The sequence below is a fragment of the Nycticebus coucang genome, chromosome 9 (genome assembly GCF_027406575.1).
Source record: "Nycticebus coucang isolate mNycCou1 chromosome 9, mNycCou1.pri, whole genome shotgun sequence".
Lineage (NCBI taxonomy): Eukaryota > Metazoa > Chordata > Mammalia > Primates > Lorisidae > Nycticebus > Nycticebus coucang.
The window spans coordinates 109706264-109723945 of NC_069788.1; the positions used below are offsets into that span (position 1 = coordinate 109706264).

At 39.4% G+C, this 17682-nt stretch overlaps 1 protein-coding gene and 1 pseudogene across 16 annotated transcripts in view; one reads left to right on the forward strand and one right to left on the reverse strand.

Moving 5' to 3' along the window:
- Positions 1-17682, reverse strand: part of TTLL5 (tubulin tyrosine ligase like 5) — a 331666-nt gene that overhangs the window by 294693 nt on the left and 19291 nt on the right. For all 16 annotated transcript variants that reach the window (XM_053601040.1, XM_053601031.1, XM_053601030.1 and 13 more), the window contains exons 4-6: positions 11408-11490; positions 9957-10063; positions 2244-2374 (exon numbers count right to left, since the gene is read on the reverse strand). In XM_053601040.1, the coding sequence (XP_053457015.1) occupies positions 2244-2374; positions 9957-10063; positions 11408-11490 (321 nt within the window). The remainder of the gene's footprint in view (positions 1-2243; positions 2375-9956; positions 10064-11407; positions 11491-17682) is intronic.
- Positions 37-830, forward strand: LOC128593213 (protein jagunal homolog 1-like; annotated as a pseudogene).

Sequence of the window (17682 nt, forward strand, 5' to 3'; positions counted from 1 at the left end):
GTCCTCAAGAGAGAATGGGGGTTCTAGGTGGTCATAATGGCATCTCCAGCAGGCCCACGTGCGGCAGCGACTCACAGCACTGGGAACGCATCACCAAGCACTAATAGATGAGTTCTGAAGAATGACGGGCTTGTTGGACCCTCACTTCGTTCTCATCTTTAGGCCCCTACTTGAAACAACCCAAATGGGGTGGCACCTGTGGCTCAAAGGAGTAGGGCACCAGCCCCATATGCTGGAGGTGGTGGGTTCAAGCCCAGCCCTGGCCAAAAACTGAAAAAAAAAAAAAAAATAAAAAAAAAATAACCCAAGAAGGTGTTTTCACGCCTGCCCAGAGCAGAAACATTGCCCTTGGGGGTATGAGGATACATTTGGGACTTGAGAGAAGACGTGACCCTCAAGAAGCTGATCTCCGTGCATCTGGTCATATGGCTGCTGCTGGCTGCCAAGAAGAGCCTGGGCCAACTGAAGCTCTTGCCGCATGATCAGGTGGCCATGCCCTATCACTAGGAATACCTATACTTGCCGAACATTCTGCCTTCTTTCTTAGTCCTTCTTCTCTCCTTCCCCCACAACAAAATTAGTGACCTGATGCTTTCCATGATCAGCATGGGGCTCTTTTCCATCACTCCTCTCATTTTTGGCAGCACAGAGATGTTCCCTGCTGCACGGCAACTCCACCACCATGGCAAGGCCTACTGCTTCCCTTTTGGCTTCTCTGCTGTCTCCAGCCTGTACCTGGTGTTGGTGTTGGCTATCCAAGTGCACACCTGACAATCTAGAAGCTCCTAGATTCTTGGTTCAACAGCACACAGGAGAAGCAGCATAAATAAAGCCTGCCTAATGGACTGCTCTGTGGGGTGAAGCCTGGGTCTCCCACTGAAGGGAGGGACAGGGATAGAAGAGCTGTTGTAAAATCTTTTCTGGTGGTCTTAACAGCTGTGATGCAAACCAGACCAGATTTCTGCAAAGCCCCTCCTCTTGCCATCTGCTGAGGTGGCAAAACTATATTTAATTTATTCCTAGTTAGCTAGAACTAGATGACCAACAGCTAAGAAATAAACTTCAGCTAACTGAAGCTGAGGCCCTTCAGGGTTTAAGACTGAGACTCATCCTTGTCTCATCTTGGTCATTCCCCCTAGTTCCATCCATCACCTCTTAGCCATTGATGCTGAAGGAAATAGGGAATAAATCAAATTCTATTTGAATATATAGGTCACGGGTCAGGAAACATTTGGAAAACTGCTCCCCCTGCAGGCTGTGGCTTCTTCTGCAAAACATTTTAATTCAAAAGAACCCCCAAGACTGCCCAGTCAAAAAAAAGAAAAAAAAGAAATGAAATGAAATGAAATAAGGGTGACGCTTGTAGCTCAGTGGGTAGGACACTGACCACACACACCAAGGCTGGCAGGTTCGAACTCAGCCTGGGCCAGCTAAAACGACAACAACTACACCACCAACAACAAAAAAAAATAGCCAGACATTGTGGCAGGCACGGTAGTCCCAGCTATTTGGGAGGCTGAGGCAAGAGAATTGCTTAAGCCCAAGAGTTTGAGGTTGCTGTGAGCTGTGACGCCACAGCACTCTACTCAGGGTGACAGCTTGAGACTCTGTCTCAAAAAAAAAAAAAAGAAAGAAAGAAGCTCATTTTAGACCTGGATCCAGACTACATATTCTGATGTCACTTTACCAGCAATACAGCTAACATTTAGATGCCTGATTGGCACCTACATGTATTTTTTTATTAATCTGAACTCAAAGGAGAAAAGATGTGATTAACTTCCAAACCCTAACATCAAAAGACATATGATACAGAGAACAGAAATTACACAAGTCCAAAAATCAAGGTACCAAGAATGTCTCTTAAATGGCAAGGGGAAAAGGGACACCAAAAGGAAAGCACATACAATTCATACACAGAAATGCAAAGTGCCCTTACTTAGGCACTAGGTCATCAGTGGGGCGAAAAGACATTAAAGCAAAAGTACCCAAGACAGGGCATGCGTACGTGACACCAATGTGGCCTGACATAAATGATACTGACACACTTACTAAGAATGAGTATATAAGTACACAGACAGAATAAAAATAGTTTTAGTTGTTTTTCTAATTCTTTTGCCAAAGGACCATGGTTTTTTTAAGGATTTGAAAAGCCTCAATTGGTTGACAACGTGAGGTAGCCTCTGAGGCAAACGTGCCCCAAGTTCAGTTGCTGGGGATTGGGCGACTCTCAGTCAGGCACTTACTACAGAATTCCGCGTACTCAGCTGGCAGGAGGAAGGTCTGAGGGAGGATGTGAAAAGCCTTGAATCCATGTGTATGCTGCATTCGAATGATGTTTTTGTACAGTCGGTCCTTCCGGGTTAGTTCATAAGACCTAAAAATCAAAAAAGTATTTCCATTTCTGTAAATTATGACACAGAAGTTTTTCTATGTTATCACATCCTAAAGAGTGCATAGTTCACTGTACTGGAGCATACTCCTGAGCATATTACTGAATTATATCCTAAATGTATCATTTTTTTCAACCTAAACAGTTTATTAACCGTTTTTGTTCAAATGAATTCTTTTAGTCAGATCTATTAAGATATAACTTATATACTGTAAAATTACCCTTTTAAAATATAATTCTAAGAATTTGGACAAACACAATTATGTAATCAGCACCACAATGAAGATAAAGGACAGTTCTGGCATCCCAAAAAATTACCTCCACTCTCTTTGTAAGTCAACCCTTCCAATCACCTCCAGTAAACATTCCTCTGTCATCTACCTTTATAATTTTGCCTTTTTCGGAAAAGCAAATAAATGGAATCACATGACATATGTCCTTTTGAGACTAGCTTCTTTCCCTGAGCACAGCACATTTGAGATTTATCATTGCCGTTGTCTCTGACAGTATTTTGTCCTTTTTCTGGTTCAGTAGTAATCCCCTGGATAGACAGTTTTTTAATCCATTTACCAGATGAAGGTCATTTGAGTTGTTTCCAGTTTGGGAGATTTGGTGTTATAAGCACGTATATATGGGTTTTCTATTAACATAAGTTTTCGTTTCTCTAAGAGTGATATTGCCAGGCTGTTTAGTAAGTTTTTCAGTTACCTATTGCTGCATAACAAATTACCCAAAACAGAACAGCAACTTAAAATGGCAATAAACATTTATGATCTCATACAGCTTCTGTGGGTCAGGAATGTGGGAGTGATATTGCTTGAGCAGTTCTGTGTCAGAGTCTCCCAGGAAGTTACCATCAAGATGCTGGCCAATGCTATAGTCATCAAGCTTGACTGGGGAGCGAGGACTCAAATTCCGGATGGCTCACTCACATGGGGCTGGCTGATGGCAGGAGGAGTCAGTTCTTCCCCACGTGAACCTTTTGTAAGAATAAGTACCTTCATAACATGATAACTGGTTTCTCTCAGATCAAATAATCCAAGAAAGAAAGCAAAAAAGAAGCCACAATGCCTTTTATGACCTGGTCTCAGAAGCAACACTCACTTCTCCCACATTCCACTCATTAGAAGTCACTAAGTCCAGTCAACATTCAAGAACAGAAAAATTAAGCTCAACCCTGATACAAGGCAGTGTCAAAGAATTTATGGGCACATTTTACAATTACAACATAAACACATGTCTAACTTTATGCCAAATGGTTATACTGAAAATACCAGAAAAACAAGCTCAGTTTCTCCTGCTAAATTCTGAGATATAGAAGGAAAAACCCAGTGCTTTTCCTATTCTCTACCTTCATTGCAACACTATCACTCAACCCATGTGACACCAGTTGTGGAGTAGTGGGGGATGTTCCCATACACCAAGTAATCAATCCTGCAGGGGACACCAGCTGGGTGTCCTCTAATTCAATCCAATTATGACACTGTTTACCTGGAGATAACAACAGGTATTCCACAGGTTGAGGACTCAGACCACAAGGCTGCCCCCAACTTCTGATGCCAAGCCCAAGCCCCAAATGGTGTTACCCGTGTTTCTGATCAATTGGCTGTAAGTAGGAGTTTCCACGACTCCCTCTTTAAGTTCAATGAATTTGCTAGAGCAGGTCATAGAACTCAGGGAACCATTTAGTTATGTTTACCAGTTTATAATAAAGAAAATTACAAAGACTACGGATAAAGATATGCATGGGGGCAGTATGAGAAAAGGCGCAACAAGCTTCCATGACCTTCTGGGGGCACCTTCCAGGAACCCTCACATCTTCAGCTATCCAGAAGCGCACCGAACCCAGTCCTTCTGGGTTTTATGGAAGCTTCATTACATAGGCATGACTGATTAAACCATTAACCATTGATGATCAACTTAACCTTCTTCAGTTCCTCTCCGCTTCCTGGAGGTTGGGGGAAGGGAGCCTGGAAGTACTAACCCTCTAATTATGCCTTGGTCTTTAGACTCCCTACATTCGCGGCTATCTAGGAAATACTAACCACTAGTCAAATCATTAGGATAGAAAAAACAATTTTGGAGATTCCGAGAATTTTAGGAGTTGTATGTCAGAAAATGGGAGGAAGATGAAACACGCATTTCACAATACCAGTTATTCAAAATGGTTGCACCATTTTGCATCCCCACCAGCAACATGTTAGTGTCCCTTACAGCTATGCATCCTAGCCAGCACTTGGGTGTTGTCTGGATCTTTTGGTTTTGTTTTTAGCCATTCTAACAGGTCTATAACCAAGCACATAATACCTCATGTGGTTTTAATTTGCACTCCACTAATTACAAATGATGTTGAGCATCTTTTCATGTGCTTATTTGCCACCCCTATATCTTTTTGGTGAAATATCTGTTCAAATATTGTATCCACTATGAAAAATAGGACTGTTCTGTTTTCTTATTATTGAGTTTTAAGAATTCATTATATATTTTGGATACAAATTCTTTTTTTTTTTTTTTGTAGAGACAGAGTCTCACTGTACCGCCCTCAGGTAGAGTGCCGTGGCGTCACACGGCTCACAGCAACCTCTTAACTCTTGGGCTTACGCGATTCTCTTGCCTCAGCCTCCCGAGCAGCTGGGACTACAGGCGCCCGCCACAACGCCTGGCTATTTTTTGGTTGCAGTTTTGGCCGGGGCTGGGTTTGAACCCGCCACCCTCGGCATATGGGGCTGGCGCCCTACTCACTGAGCCACGGGCGCCGCCCATGAATACAAATTCTTTATCAGCTATGTGTGTTGCAAATATTTTCTCCAGTCCATGGCTTGTTTTCTCATTTTCTTAACAGTGCCTTTCAAAGAGCAAATGTTTTTAATTTTGATGAAGTCTAATTTATCTATGTTTTCCTTTTATTTATGGATTAGACTTTTATTATTGTATCTAAGAACTCTTTGAAGATTTTCTATTTTCTTCTACAAATTTTACAGTTTATGTTTTACATTTAGGTCTATGACCCTTATTCCAAATGGCTTTTTACAAACTGATTAATACGGGCCCAGCACAATGGCTCACGCCTGCAATCCTAGCACTCTGCGAGGCCAAGATGGGCAGATTGTTTGAGCTCAGGAGTTGGAGATCACCCTGAGCAAGAGCGAGACCCTGTCTATAGTCCCGGCCACTCGGGAGGCTAAGACAAGAGGATAACCCTCTTGAGCCCAGATGAGCCCAGGAGTGTGAGACTGCTGTGAGCCATGATGCCACAGAACTCTACCAAGAGCAACAAAGTGAGATTCTGTCTCAAAAACAAATAAATTAATAAAAATTTAAAAAAAAAACAAAAACTGATTTACAAGTATAAAATCTATTCTACAACAAATTATAATTTTAAAAGACTTAATTTGAATTTGATAAATATAGTCAAAATTTGAGGTAGTAAAAATAAAGTATGTATAAGAAATTCTAGCTTTGTTAAACTTCAGAGTCTGTGCCTATTCACTACCACAAATCATGAAATATTTTAGGTACACTGTGTTTATGTTATTGAACCACAATTCTCTAATGGTACAAAAGATCTGGATTAGTAGTACACAAACATCAGTATACCACCTAACGACAAATTCCAAACCCGAAGTACTCTGGATATTTTTATGCTACAGGTATGTATAGGTAGGACCTTCTGAGAAACACAGCCTGACAAAACAATCTTGGGTTACCTCCAAGTGGAAATTCGAACTGATTGAGAAAATTTAGACATTAAAATACCAGGATTTATTAAAAACTTTTCAGAAGAAAAAATTTTAGCTTATATGAAAAATAAAACTGTCCAAGAAAATCATACACATGGTCACCTAATCCATATAAATAGACCTAATGCTATAGCAATAACTGCCCAACCTCTCATATAAAACCGCTCGTATCACTGTATGATCAGAAATAAATGGATAGAGAAGAGGTAAAATTATATAGAAAAGCAAGGAAATGATCACCTTAAGATCATGGTAATAGTTGCTATTTATATTGAGGGTATATTTTTGTGTACAATTACTCCAAAAACACACTTCAGTTAGCGTCAACTGAAGTTCATAAGTCTAAGATTTTTTCCACTACTTAAAAAACCATCTAAGAATCTTTGTTGTAACCATTAAAAATTTACACCACCTATTCCTCAGTTCCAGAGTTTTACTATGACTTCAAAGACTGCTTTGTCAAATACAGGTATCAAACACTTCTTTCTTACCCATTGCCCTGTTCAGAAATCTAAAAGCAGAGGTACTCAAATTTCAGTGTACATAAGAGGTACCTACAGGGCATCTCAAAAATGCATTTGCCTGGGCCATACCTCTCAAAATACTGGGATGAAGCCCAGGATTCTACTTTTTTTTAGAATAATGAACACATTTATTACATAAATTAAGATAGGAGAGAGGAAGTATTTGCCTTTCCAGGCCTTGATTTTCCTCAGATAGAACTCCAGCTCCTTGCCTTCTAGCAGAGTCATCTACTCAGCCACTCTGGCCTGGTCTTGATGCAATGCACACAAGAAGCTTGCCCTGCTGAAACTGCTCCTCCAGAAGACAGCTTATTATTCTACCCCTTAAACAAGTACCCCAGGCGATTTTAGTACCAATCATCCAGGGCCCACACTGTACCACTGATTTTATCTACAGCAGTTCCCAGAAAGGCAGAAACCTCCATCTAGACAATATCCCTCAATCACTCTTGTTTTAATTCTTCCATTCCATTTTCCCAAAAGAACTGTTTACCCTAACACAGCGGTTCTCAACCTGTGGGTCGCGACCCCTTTGGGAGTCAAATGACCCTTTCACATGGGTCACCTAAATACATCCTGCATATCAAATATTTACATTACAATTCATAACAGTAGCAAAATTACAACTATGAAGTAGCAACAAAAATAATTTTATGGTTGGGGGTCACCACAACATGAGGGTCACGGCATTAGGAAGTTTGAGAACCACTGCCCTAACAGAACATATTTTATGTCTATCGCTACGTCATATCATCCCTTCTCTCTACAGCAAAGATATATAGGAATTGATAAATAATATTTTTTAATTTCTTGTGAGCATAAGGCTATAACTCTTAAAAAATGTATACATACACATACACAGAAGACTGTCACTGCAAATACTGTAAAATGCAATTCATCAAAACACTATAAATATACTAAATTTTAATTAAAATGTATTAAATGTAAAAATAGAAATTTTACTATAAGACAACAAATATTAAAGAATTGTCACACAGCAAAGGAGACAAAGGATACATGGCAATTAAATGCAATGTGAGATCTTGGAACAAGAGGACATTAGTAGAATAACCAGCAAAATAAGAATAAAGTCTATAGTTTCGTTGGTAGTATTGTACCAATGTCAATTTTTCAGTTTTGATAATTATTCTACAGTCATACCAGATATTAGCATTAGGAGAACTGAGTAAAAGATACACAAGAACTCTCCATTTATTATTTTTCCAACTTTTCTGTAAGTCTAAAATTATTTAAAATTAAAAGTTAAAAAGTTATGTCAAGAAAGAGTTCACAAGATTATTGAAAATATTAAAGTAACTCCCATGAGTTAGAAGTCTTTGAATTGAAACAGCAGCAGCAGGTACAAAGTATACTGTAATGAGAAAATGGGTTACTCAAATTTACAAGTATAGACACATGTGAAGAGTAGTCAAGGAAAATGCAGGTTGGAATTCATTATTGTTGACTCCAAATGGAGATGAAATTCCTATACACCTTCAGAAATACTTCAAAAACTACTGAAATAAATAATATACTATGAACAAGAATTAAGAATGTAGACTCTAGTGTGGGCTATTTTTTTCTTGTTTTATATTCAAACCCAGGTTTAATTGTGTGGGTTATTTTAAAGACTGCTTCAGTATCTATTTAAAATTGATGTATCTGATCCACTTCAAAAAGCCAGTCACATATTTAGAAAACTAAAGTCTTAACTTCTAGACATTAAGGAAGAAAATAAGGCTTAAATTATTTTCTGCCAATGGAGTTCAGACATAAAATAAAACCGGGACTTGATATGAAGGCTCAAAACACACAACAGAGAGGCACAAGCCAGTTTTTATACACGCTGAGCGGGTAGTAAGACCATGTAAGTGATAAATCAAAAAACGGCCACAATTTCACAAAAATAAGGAGAAAAGCCTACCTACTAACTGAAAATAAAACTGGTTAGCATGAGAGGGAAATCCTGGAAGTACAATGTAACCACTGACCAAATACAAATTATTTTATTGGATTTGTATCTCTTCATTAGATAGGTGAGACTAGTATCCCTCTCTTCTCATTAGGTTATGTACTTCTCCATGGCTGAATGCAGCTACAATTAAGTGGGGCTAGAGCACCAACATTTTTCCTCCCTATTTTTTCATAGATTTACATTCTAAGAAACTTTGTTCACACAATAATAGCTACTACGTACAGTGTGTACTATGTGGCAGGCATTGTTCTAAGCACTTTACATCTTGATATATACTACAACAGCCCTATCAAATATGTGTCATTAGCACCTTCCTTTTAGCAATGAGGAAAGTGAGGCTCAAGGTCACTCAGCAGAGCTAGGATCTGGGCCCAGGTAGTTGGCTAAAAAGTCTGTGCTTCTAGCCCCTAGGCAATAATACTGCCTCACTAGGCTGCAATCAACAAAATGCAACTCAGAAGTTTTCTATAGCAATGACAATTCTTCAAACTCCTTCCTAATTACATACTGAAAATCACAAAATGATCTGTCATTAAAATTTATGTTTAGGTCAGGCACAGTGCCCCATGTCTATAATCTCAGCATTTTGGGAAGCCTAGGTAGGAGGATCACTTGAGCCCAGGAGTTCAAAACCAGACTGGGCAATAAAGTGGGACCTTGTTCCTACAAAAAATAAAAAATTTCTAAACTTTTAAAAATAATGTTTAATAATTTACCAGCTGATATTTAGATGTCATTCTTCAAGTCTGTTAAAAACAAATGGAAACCACCTTCATGCAAAAAGGATTTGTAATTCTGTTACTAAAATTCAATTAGACATGATTTTCTTTTTACCTTTCTTTGGTATCCTGGAAATTACTACACCCAAGGACAACACACCAGATTAAGATTCGGGAGAGCACTTTCTTTTATAAAGGTAAAAAACAGTTAACTGTGAAAGGGAGGTGAGAAAGAATTCATTCTCATGAGGCAATCTCTCAAAGCTCAATTTTAGGAAAAAGAACTAGAAACCATCTCCTTTAAAACCATCCATGTCAACATAGCCCTTGGAAAGTGTTCCTACATACTCGAGAATATGAACATATCAGTTTTATTTCAGACCACAGCCACTTTCACAAACAACCTCTTCTTCTTTTAAGAATATTAATTATTGGGCGGCGCCTGTGGCTCAAGGAGTAGGGCGCTGGTCCCATATGCCGGAGGTGGTGGGTTCAAACCCAGCCCCGGCCAAAAACCAAAAAAAAAAAGAATATTAATTATCATTGCTGGCTACATGCCCCAACAGTCAGATACCTTTAAAGGGAACAAAGTAGCTATAAAAATGTTACCTGGGAAAGTGATTAACCTTTTGTGCTTCAGAGAGGGTGCGAAGTAAGAAGGGTTTCAGGTGGGATCCTGTCCACATTAGATTATAGTCAGTGCTGCTTGGGTGAACCTGAGGGCAGAGAGAAAGGCAAAAAAACATCAGAGCTAGCCCCTTTCCAAGAAGAACAATGGCATGCAAGTTCATAGTGATTTTTTTATCCACAGGGGTGGCCTGCTTAGGAGGTGAGTCTGGTGAGAAGAAAGCAGAATATCATAGAATACAGGACAATCAGTTTAAAGAATGGGAGAGTTAGGCAAATCCTAGATGCAGAAAGTAAAATAAATTAACCATTCTATAGAAATCCATGGTGTCTCCTTATACTTTTGCATATCAAAGTATGAGATGAGGACCCAACCCCAAAATTCCTCTCTGCAACATTCTTACAGATGGTGGGTTAGAATTCATTTGTCCATTCATGCAACACTTATGTAATCAGTCCCCATAACATGATAGGTCCATGTTAAATGCTGGAGATAAAACAGGAACAAAACATAAGCTGGTGTCAGAACTTCCTCAGAAGGTCTCCTACAGGTCTCAACTGAGAATAAAGAACTAGCAACAAGATTTTTATCAACTGTCTCAAAATATCTATAGTGGAAGTCATCCAGTATTTTTGCCTGTAATTTTTGATACAACATCCCAAATTTCCAATATGGAGAATAATGTATTCCTTGGTTTTAAAGGACTTGTCCATTACCCATTCTCCCCACCCCTCAAGGAGTGAATCCATGACCCACGTCAGGCCAATCATCTGGTTTCCAGAACGTGATTCTTGATCAAAGAAAGGCACAATGATGAATGGACTCCAGCAACTGTCATAGCAGTGCCTAAGGAGATGATCCTAAAGATTCCTATTCCTAGATCCATGGACTGTCCTGGTTTCTCTCTCCTTCCAAAGGCCTGTCTTTTCAGCTTGTTCTCTGACTCTGCTAGTCCCCTCTGCACACCTTTCCTACAAATCACTTTTGGTTTAAGTTAGACAGAATCTGCTTCTGTTGCTTGCAGTCAAAGAATCTAAATTGGGGGGCGGTGCCTGTGGCTCAAGGAGTAGGGGTCCGGCCCTCTATACTGGGGGTGGCGGGTTTGAACCCAGCCCTGGCCAAAACTGCAAAAAAAAAAAAAAAAGAATCTAAATTGGATATCAGAAAATTTAGATTGCCCAAAATGTTTTCTTGCCCAAAAACATAGCAAGAAAAAAAGTAAAGAAAAAAACAATCCTGTGGAAATGTTTTCCACATATTACAAGGAGAAACTGATGAAGCCACTCAGAAATTTAATCCAAGTTCTGCATCATCCCTAAGCATTGGTCCTGTGTACTTTCTAGACCTGGCTCTATTAATTGGTGAAGTCAGTTAGGTGGGTAGGATTTTCAGCTTTTGAGCAGATCAGAAGAGGTAGTAGAAAGGAGCTTACTTCATGAAATCCATGGGCTGTCAGAATGCTGCGTACCAGGCGACTGTCTGTTCGCACAATCTTGTAAGACAAATGATAACGTTCTAAAAAAAAAACACAGAATCAAATTCAGTAATCAGAAAGTTAATCAATAAAAACAGAAATAAACTGTAAGATTAGAGCTTCCTTGATTATACTCAATAATATTTTACTGATACCCTTACTGGACCAAGGTTCATAACCTGAGAATAGTTGGAGTTTGCAAAATGTATACAGAGAGAAAATTTACATCTTTGTTTTCTTTCTTTCTTTTTTTTTTTTTTGAGACAGGGTCTTGCTCTGTCACCTGGACTAGAGTGCAGTGGCATCATCATAGCCCACTGCAGCCTCCTGGGCTGGAGTCATCTTCCTGCCTCAGCCTCCTGAGTAGTTCCGGCTGCGTGCATGTGCCACCATGCCCAGCTAATTTTTTTATTTTTGGTAGAGACAGGGGTCATTTTTGCTCATGCTGCCTTGAACTCCTGGCTTCAAGCAATCCTCCTGCCTCAGCTTCCCAGAGAGCCTGGATTATAAGCATGAGCTGCACTGCACCTGGCCTTGTTCTCACTAATCTCTAATTGAAATTTAATAATGCCATCAATTAGGAATGTAGGAACAAAGCAGGTAGTATTAACAGCATCTATGTCACCAATAGACATCAAATATTTAATATTATTTTACAACTGTTAAAATTATCTCAAAATATCACTGATTCTCACAGCATTTAAAAATTATAGACCTTCTATTAGAACATTTAATACATATAAAATAGCATATGTATTAAATATATATGCATTTAATATATATAAAAAAGCATATATATCAAAAATATTTTAATATTGTCATTACTATATTTCAATACATTTGATTTCCTTTGTAAACATACTTTTTTCTCCACTTAAAAACATCATTCTGAGAAGAGACTATAGGCTTCTCCAGATAGTTGAAGGGGTCCACTGCACCCAAAAGGTAAAGAACACCTGCTCTAAATAGCACTCAGTGTCCTATAATGCTGGTTACCAGTAAGTATATCTTAGATCAGAGGTTAGAAACTGGTGGGTCAATAGCCAAATCCAGCCTGCAAACATGGTTTGTTCATTCCTCGTGGTGTTCTGCAAATAAAATAGAGTTAGGTGCTAACCTCTTAAAATGGGAAGCATTCATAAATAATAAAAATCCAGATTTCTAGGTTTCTTTTGAAGAACCTAGCACCTGTGGGCTCTCTTCTTTCTTTCCAAAGGCAAGAGTCAACTAGAGAGCTGCAGGGGCTCCCTCCAGACCAGCTCCATACTCCTCATTCCACATGATACCAAGTCTACTTCATTCATTCAGCTTTCCTGCCAAGCCTCCGCAAGCATCTGTGTTTGTACCGTGTCTAAGAAAGTCTGAAACATGTGAGATTTTAATATCTGCCCCAAAGACTAATGTTTTCTCTTTCTATCCACCACTAAAAACTGTTTGGAAAAGCTAAGAATTCTACAAAATTCTTTAAGAGAACTGCATATTGAATAATTTCTCAATGCGTACCGAACAGACTCTTACAGACTCTTGACCAATATTCAGCCTCTATAGTTAAAGAAATCATTTCTCTCCATGAGGTTATGTGAAAATATCCACAAATCCCTAATGCTACTTGCCCAGCCATAGCAGGAAAACCATGCAATGCCCCACACAGGGGGATTAACACAAAAAACATCAGACAATCTATACTTTTCATTCACGTAGCAAACTTTTAAAGTCAAGTTACAGGGTTTTCCCAATGATCGGACACTATTATATTGTTTTTGCAATATTATGGAAAACAGTACAGAATTATGTAAATACTTTAGTGCAGAAAATAACCTAAGAAGCAGTACAGTGCACTGCTTGTAAATATGTGTTCTGGGCCAGGCGCAGGGGCTCACACTTGTATTCCTAGCACTCTGCAAAGTCAAGGGGGGAGGATCCTTGAGTTTAGGAGTTCAGCTTCAGCCTGAGCAAAAGACAGACCCCATCTCCACAAAAAACAGAAAAATTAGTCGGGGATTGTGGCAGGTGCCTGTAGTCCCAACTACTGGGAGGCTAAGGCAGGAGGATCACTTGAACCTAGACGTTTGAGGTTGCTGTGAGCAAGGCTGACACCATGGCACTCTAGCCTGGACAACAGAAAGAGACTCTACCTCAAAAAAGAGAGAGAAAAGGCTTGGTGCCCATAGCTCAGTGGTTAGGGCGCCAGCCACATACACTGACACTGGTGGGTTTGAACCCAGCCCGGGCTTGCTAAACAACGACGACAACTGCAACACCACCAACAACCAAACAAAGCCTGGCGTTGTGGCGGGCACCTATGGTCCCAGCTACTCAGAAGGCTGAGGCAAGAGAACTGCTTAAGCCCAAGAGTTGAAGGGTGCTGTGGTCTGTGATGCCACAGCACTCTACAGAGGGCGACATAGTGAGACTGTCTCAAAAAAAAAAAAAAAAAAAGAAAAGAAAAATGAAAAAGAAAATGTGTTCTGGCCAGGCCCTATAATCTTAGCACTTCAGGAGGCCGGGGTGAGAAGATTGCTTAAGGCCAGGAGTTTGAGACCAGCCTGGGCAACATAGCAAGAACTTGTTTCTACTAAAAATGTACCAATAAGCTGGGCGTGTTAGCAAACCACTTAAAAGTCCTAGCTACACAGGAAGCTGAGGCAGGAGGATTGCTTGGACCTAGGAATTCAAGATTATGTGAACTATGATTTGGCTACTAAACTCTAGCCTGGTGACACAGCAAGACTCTTGTTTCAAAAAAGATAGGCCTGAAATACCTTACTACACTGCCCTGCCCCCAAAAGGAAGAAAATGCTCAAAAACTGATTAAAGACATGTCACAGAGTTTGAAGGGACTCCCTGTGGCCAAAGTCAAGACATTCTAAACATAAAAATCGGTAGTGAGGGTGGGCACAGTGGCTCATACCTGTAATTGTAGCATTTGGGGAGGCCAAGGCAAGAGGACTACTTAAGCCTACTTTAGCCTAAGCAACAGAGCAAGACCCTGTCTCAAAAAAGACAAAAACAAAAATGAATAGTAACAAAGATATATTATAATGCATTAGTAAAAGAATCCATGAATCCCTACTGATAAGGAGGCAAGAAGGAATACTGTTTTCTTTTGCTGCTGGAACAAACCACCACACTTGGAAGTTTAAACATCAATTTGTCTTACAGATCTGTAGATCAAAAGTCTAACACAGGTCTCCCGAGGCTATGTTCAAGACGTGAGCAGGGCTATGACACTTTCTGTAGGCCCTGGGTAGGATTTGTTTCCTTGCTTTGAAACCAGCAATAGTGGGTCTAGTTCTTCAAATGTCACAACGTTCTGACTTCTACCACCTTCTTCCATTTTAAAGAACCCTTGCAATTGTATCGGGACCATTTAGATAATCCAGGACAATCTACTTAAGGTCAGTTGATTACCAACCTTAACTCCATCTATAACTTTAATTCCTCTTTTGCCCACGTAAGGTAGCATATTAACAGGTTCTGGGAATTAGGAAGGAGACATTTGGGGGGTAACTATTATTCTGCCCACCTCAGAAAAAAAAGCTCTTATTTACAAAAAAAAAATCTAGCCAATAAATGCAAAAAGAAAGAAAGAATTAGAAAACCATTTTATAAAAACCATCAGAGAAAGTGATTCAGACAACAATCAGTGGATAATAATAGTTAGAGACTGTTGCGGAATAGGATACTCATATATCTCAAAATATTATGCCAGAGAATGCTTATAACCTTTACAATGAAGCAATGAACCTTTACAATGAAGCCATCTTACAACCTTTACAATGAAGCAATGAACCTTTACAATGAAGCCATCTTACAACCTTTACAATGAAGCGATCTTACAACCTTTACAATGAAGCGATCTTACAACCTTTACAATGAAGCAATTTGGTGAACACTATATTAACCACCTGATCAAACTTGCCATCACAAATAATGCAAAACAATAACATCATGTACTTCCAGATGTGGTAAACTGAGAAAGACGCAAATCCACTAAACAATAACCCTACAAATGTTTTAAATAGTTTAATCTAAACATGTGGAAAAAATCTGACAGGATAACAATCAAGCTTAAGGATATCTGCAAAACAACTAATCTGGATTATTTTAAAATGTCAATGTCACAAAAGAAACAAAATCTGAGAAATGCCTATAAATTATAGTAGACTACAGAAATGTGACAACTAAATGTAATCTTGATTGGATCCTGGTTAGAAAAACAAAAAGCCACTAAAAAGGACAGAAATTGAACAATGGAAAAATCTGCATAGGGACTGCAAATTAGGTAATAAAATCTTAGGGTGGGCTTGGTTTATATCTGTAAGCACTCTGGGAGATCAAAGTACGGGAATAACTTCAGGCCAGGGTCAAGACCAGCCTGGGCAACACAGTTAAGACACCCCATCTCTTTAAAAAAAAAAAAAAAAAAAGCCAGCTGTGGTGACACATGCCTGTAGTCCTAGCTACTCAGGATGCTGAGACAGGAGGATCACTGCAGCCCAGGAATTTAAGGCTACAGTGAGCTATAATCATGCACTCCAGCCTGGATGACAGACTGAGACCCTGCCTCAAAAATAAAATCTTAGTAATAATATTTGACCAATGACAGACTGCTGTGTTTACAGAAAAGATGATGCCCTTATTCTCAAGAGACATATGCTGAATAACGTAGGGCATAAACTATTTGAACTAATTCTCAAATGGTTCAGAGAGAGGGAAAGAGAGAGAAGCTATTATGGCAAAATATAATAGGTAATTCCAGGGAAAGAGCATACATGTGTTCATTGTACTATTCTTACAACTGTCCAAAGGTTAATTTTTCTAAATAAAACATGTTTAGAAAAATGAAAAAAAAAAAATCAGATCCTTTCATTAACTGTGACCACTAACACTGCCATTTCTGTCCAGCAAAAGCCAAAGCATCGTAACTACACGGTTCCTGCTGGCAACAAGGACTCTACCCAAGTCTGTGCTTGTTCTGTAGTGCTCGCCTTTCAGTGCCAGACCACGGGCAGGTGATCAGGAAGGTGTGTGGGAAAATAGAGAATGGCAATATGGGGAAGGGGAGAGAGGGAGAATAATAAGAGAAAAGAGTCTATCTCTAAAGCCAAACTGCTCGGGTTCAAATTCTGGTTCTGGTACCACTTCCTGCCTATAATCTTCAATAAGTTACTTAATTTCTCTATACTCAACCTCCCCACCTGTAAAAAGATTGTTGATAATAATAGTACTTACCACACAAAGTAGCTATAAGCACTAAATCAGTTAATACATGTAAAGCTTTAGAATAGTTGTTGCTACATAGTAGAAATTTAAAAATTAAAGACCTGGTAAAATAGCCATTAATACATGGTGCCAAACACAATGAATAATACATTTTATATAGCAAATGAAACAAACTGTTGTCAATACTTTTTCTCCTACCCCTCCTAACATAGAAGAAATCACTACTGTACCCCGTGGCAAACCTGATTCTTACAGTATTCAAGCGGTAAGCAGTGACCATCAGCTTCTAATCTATACAATCTAACTATACAAACTCAGATACACTGAACATGCTCCAAAAGGGGAAAGCAAGAGAGGAAAGGTGGAATGATATAAAACAACCATCACTGCTGGGAATTTTTCATTCACGTATGTTCTGTGTCCATAGCCCTGTGTGTCTAATAACACTGATTAGCAGTATATCCTAGAGCAGAGATTATAAACTGGTGACCCAAGGACCAGACCCAGCCTGCAGAGGGTCTGTATAGCTACTCACAGTGTTTAAAAATAAAACTGAATTAGGTACTAGCATTTGAAAACTGGAAGAATTTATATAAAAATCTAGATTTCTGAGCTTCTCTTGAAAACCCTGATGCTTGGTATAATGGTTAGTTCTAGGTGTCGACCTGACTGGACAAGAGGATGCCCAGATACCTGGTCAAAGATTACGTGTGGGTATGTTTGTGTGGGTGTCTTCAGAAGAGATTAGCATTTAAATCTGTAGACTGAGTAAAGCACATTGCCCTCCCCAAGATAGGTGGGGATCTAGTCTACTAAGGGCAAGAAAAGAAAAAAAAGGTGGTTGAGCGTAGTGGCTCAAACCTATAATCCTAGTACTCCGGGAGGCTGAGGCAGGAGGATCACTTGAGGTCAGGAGTTCGAGACCAGCCTGAGCAAGAGTGAGACGGCATCTCTACTAAAATTAGAAAAATTAGCCAGGACAATGATATGTGCCTGTAGTCCTCGCT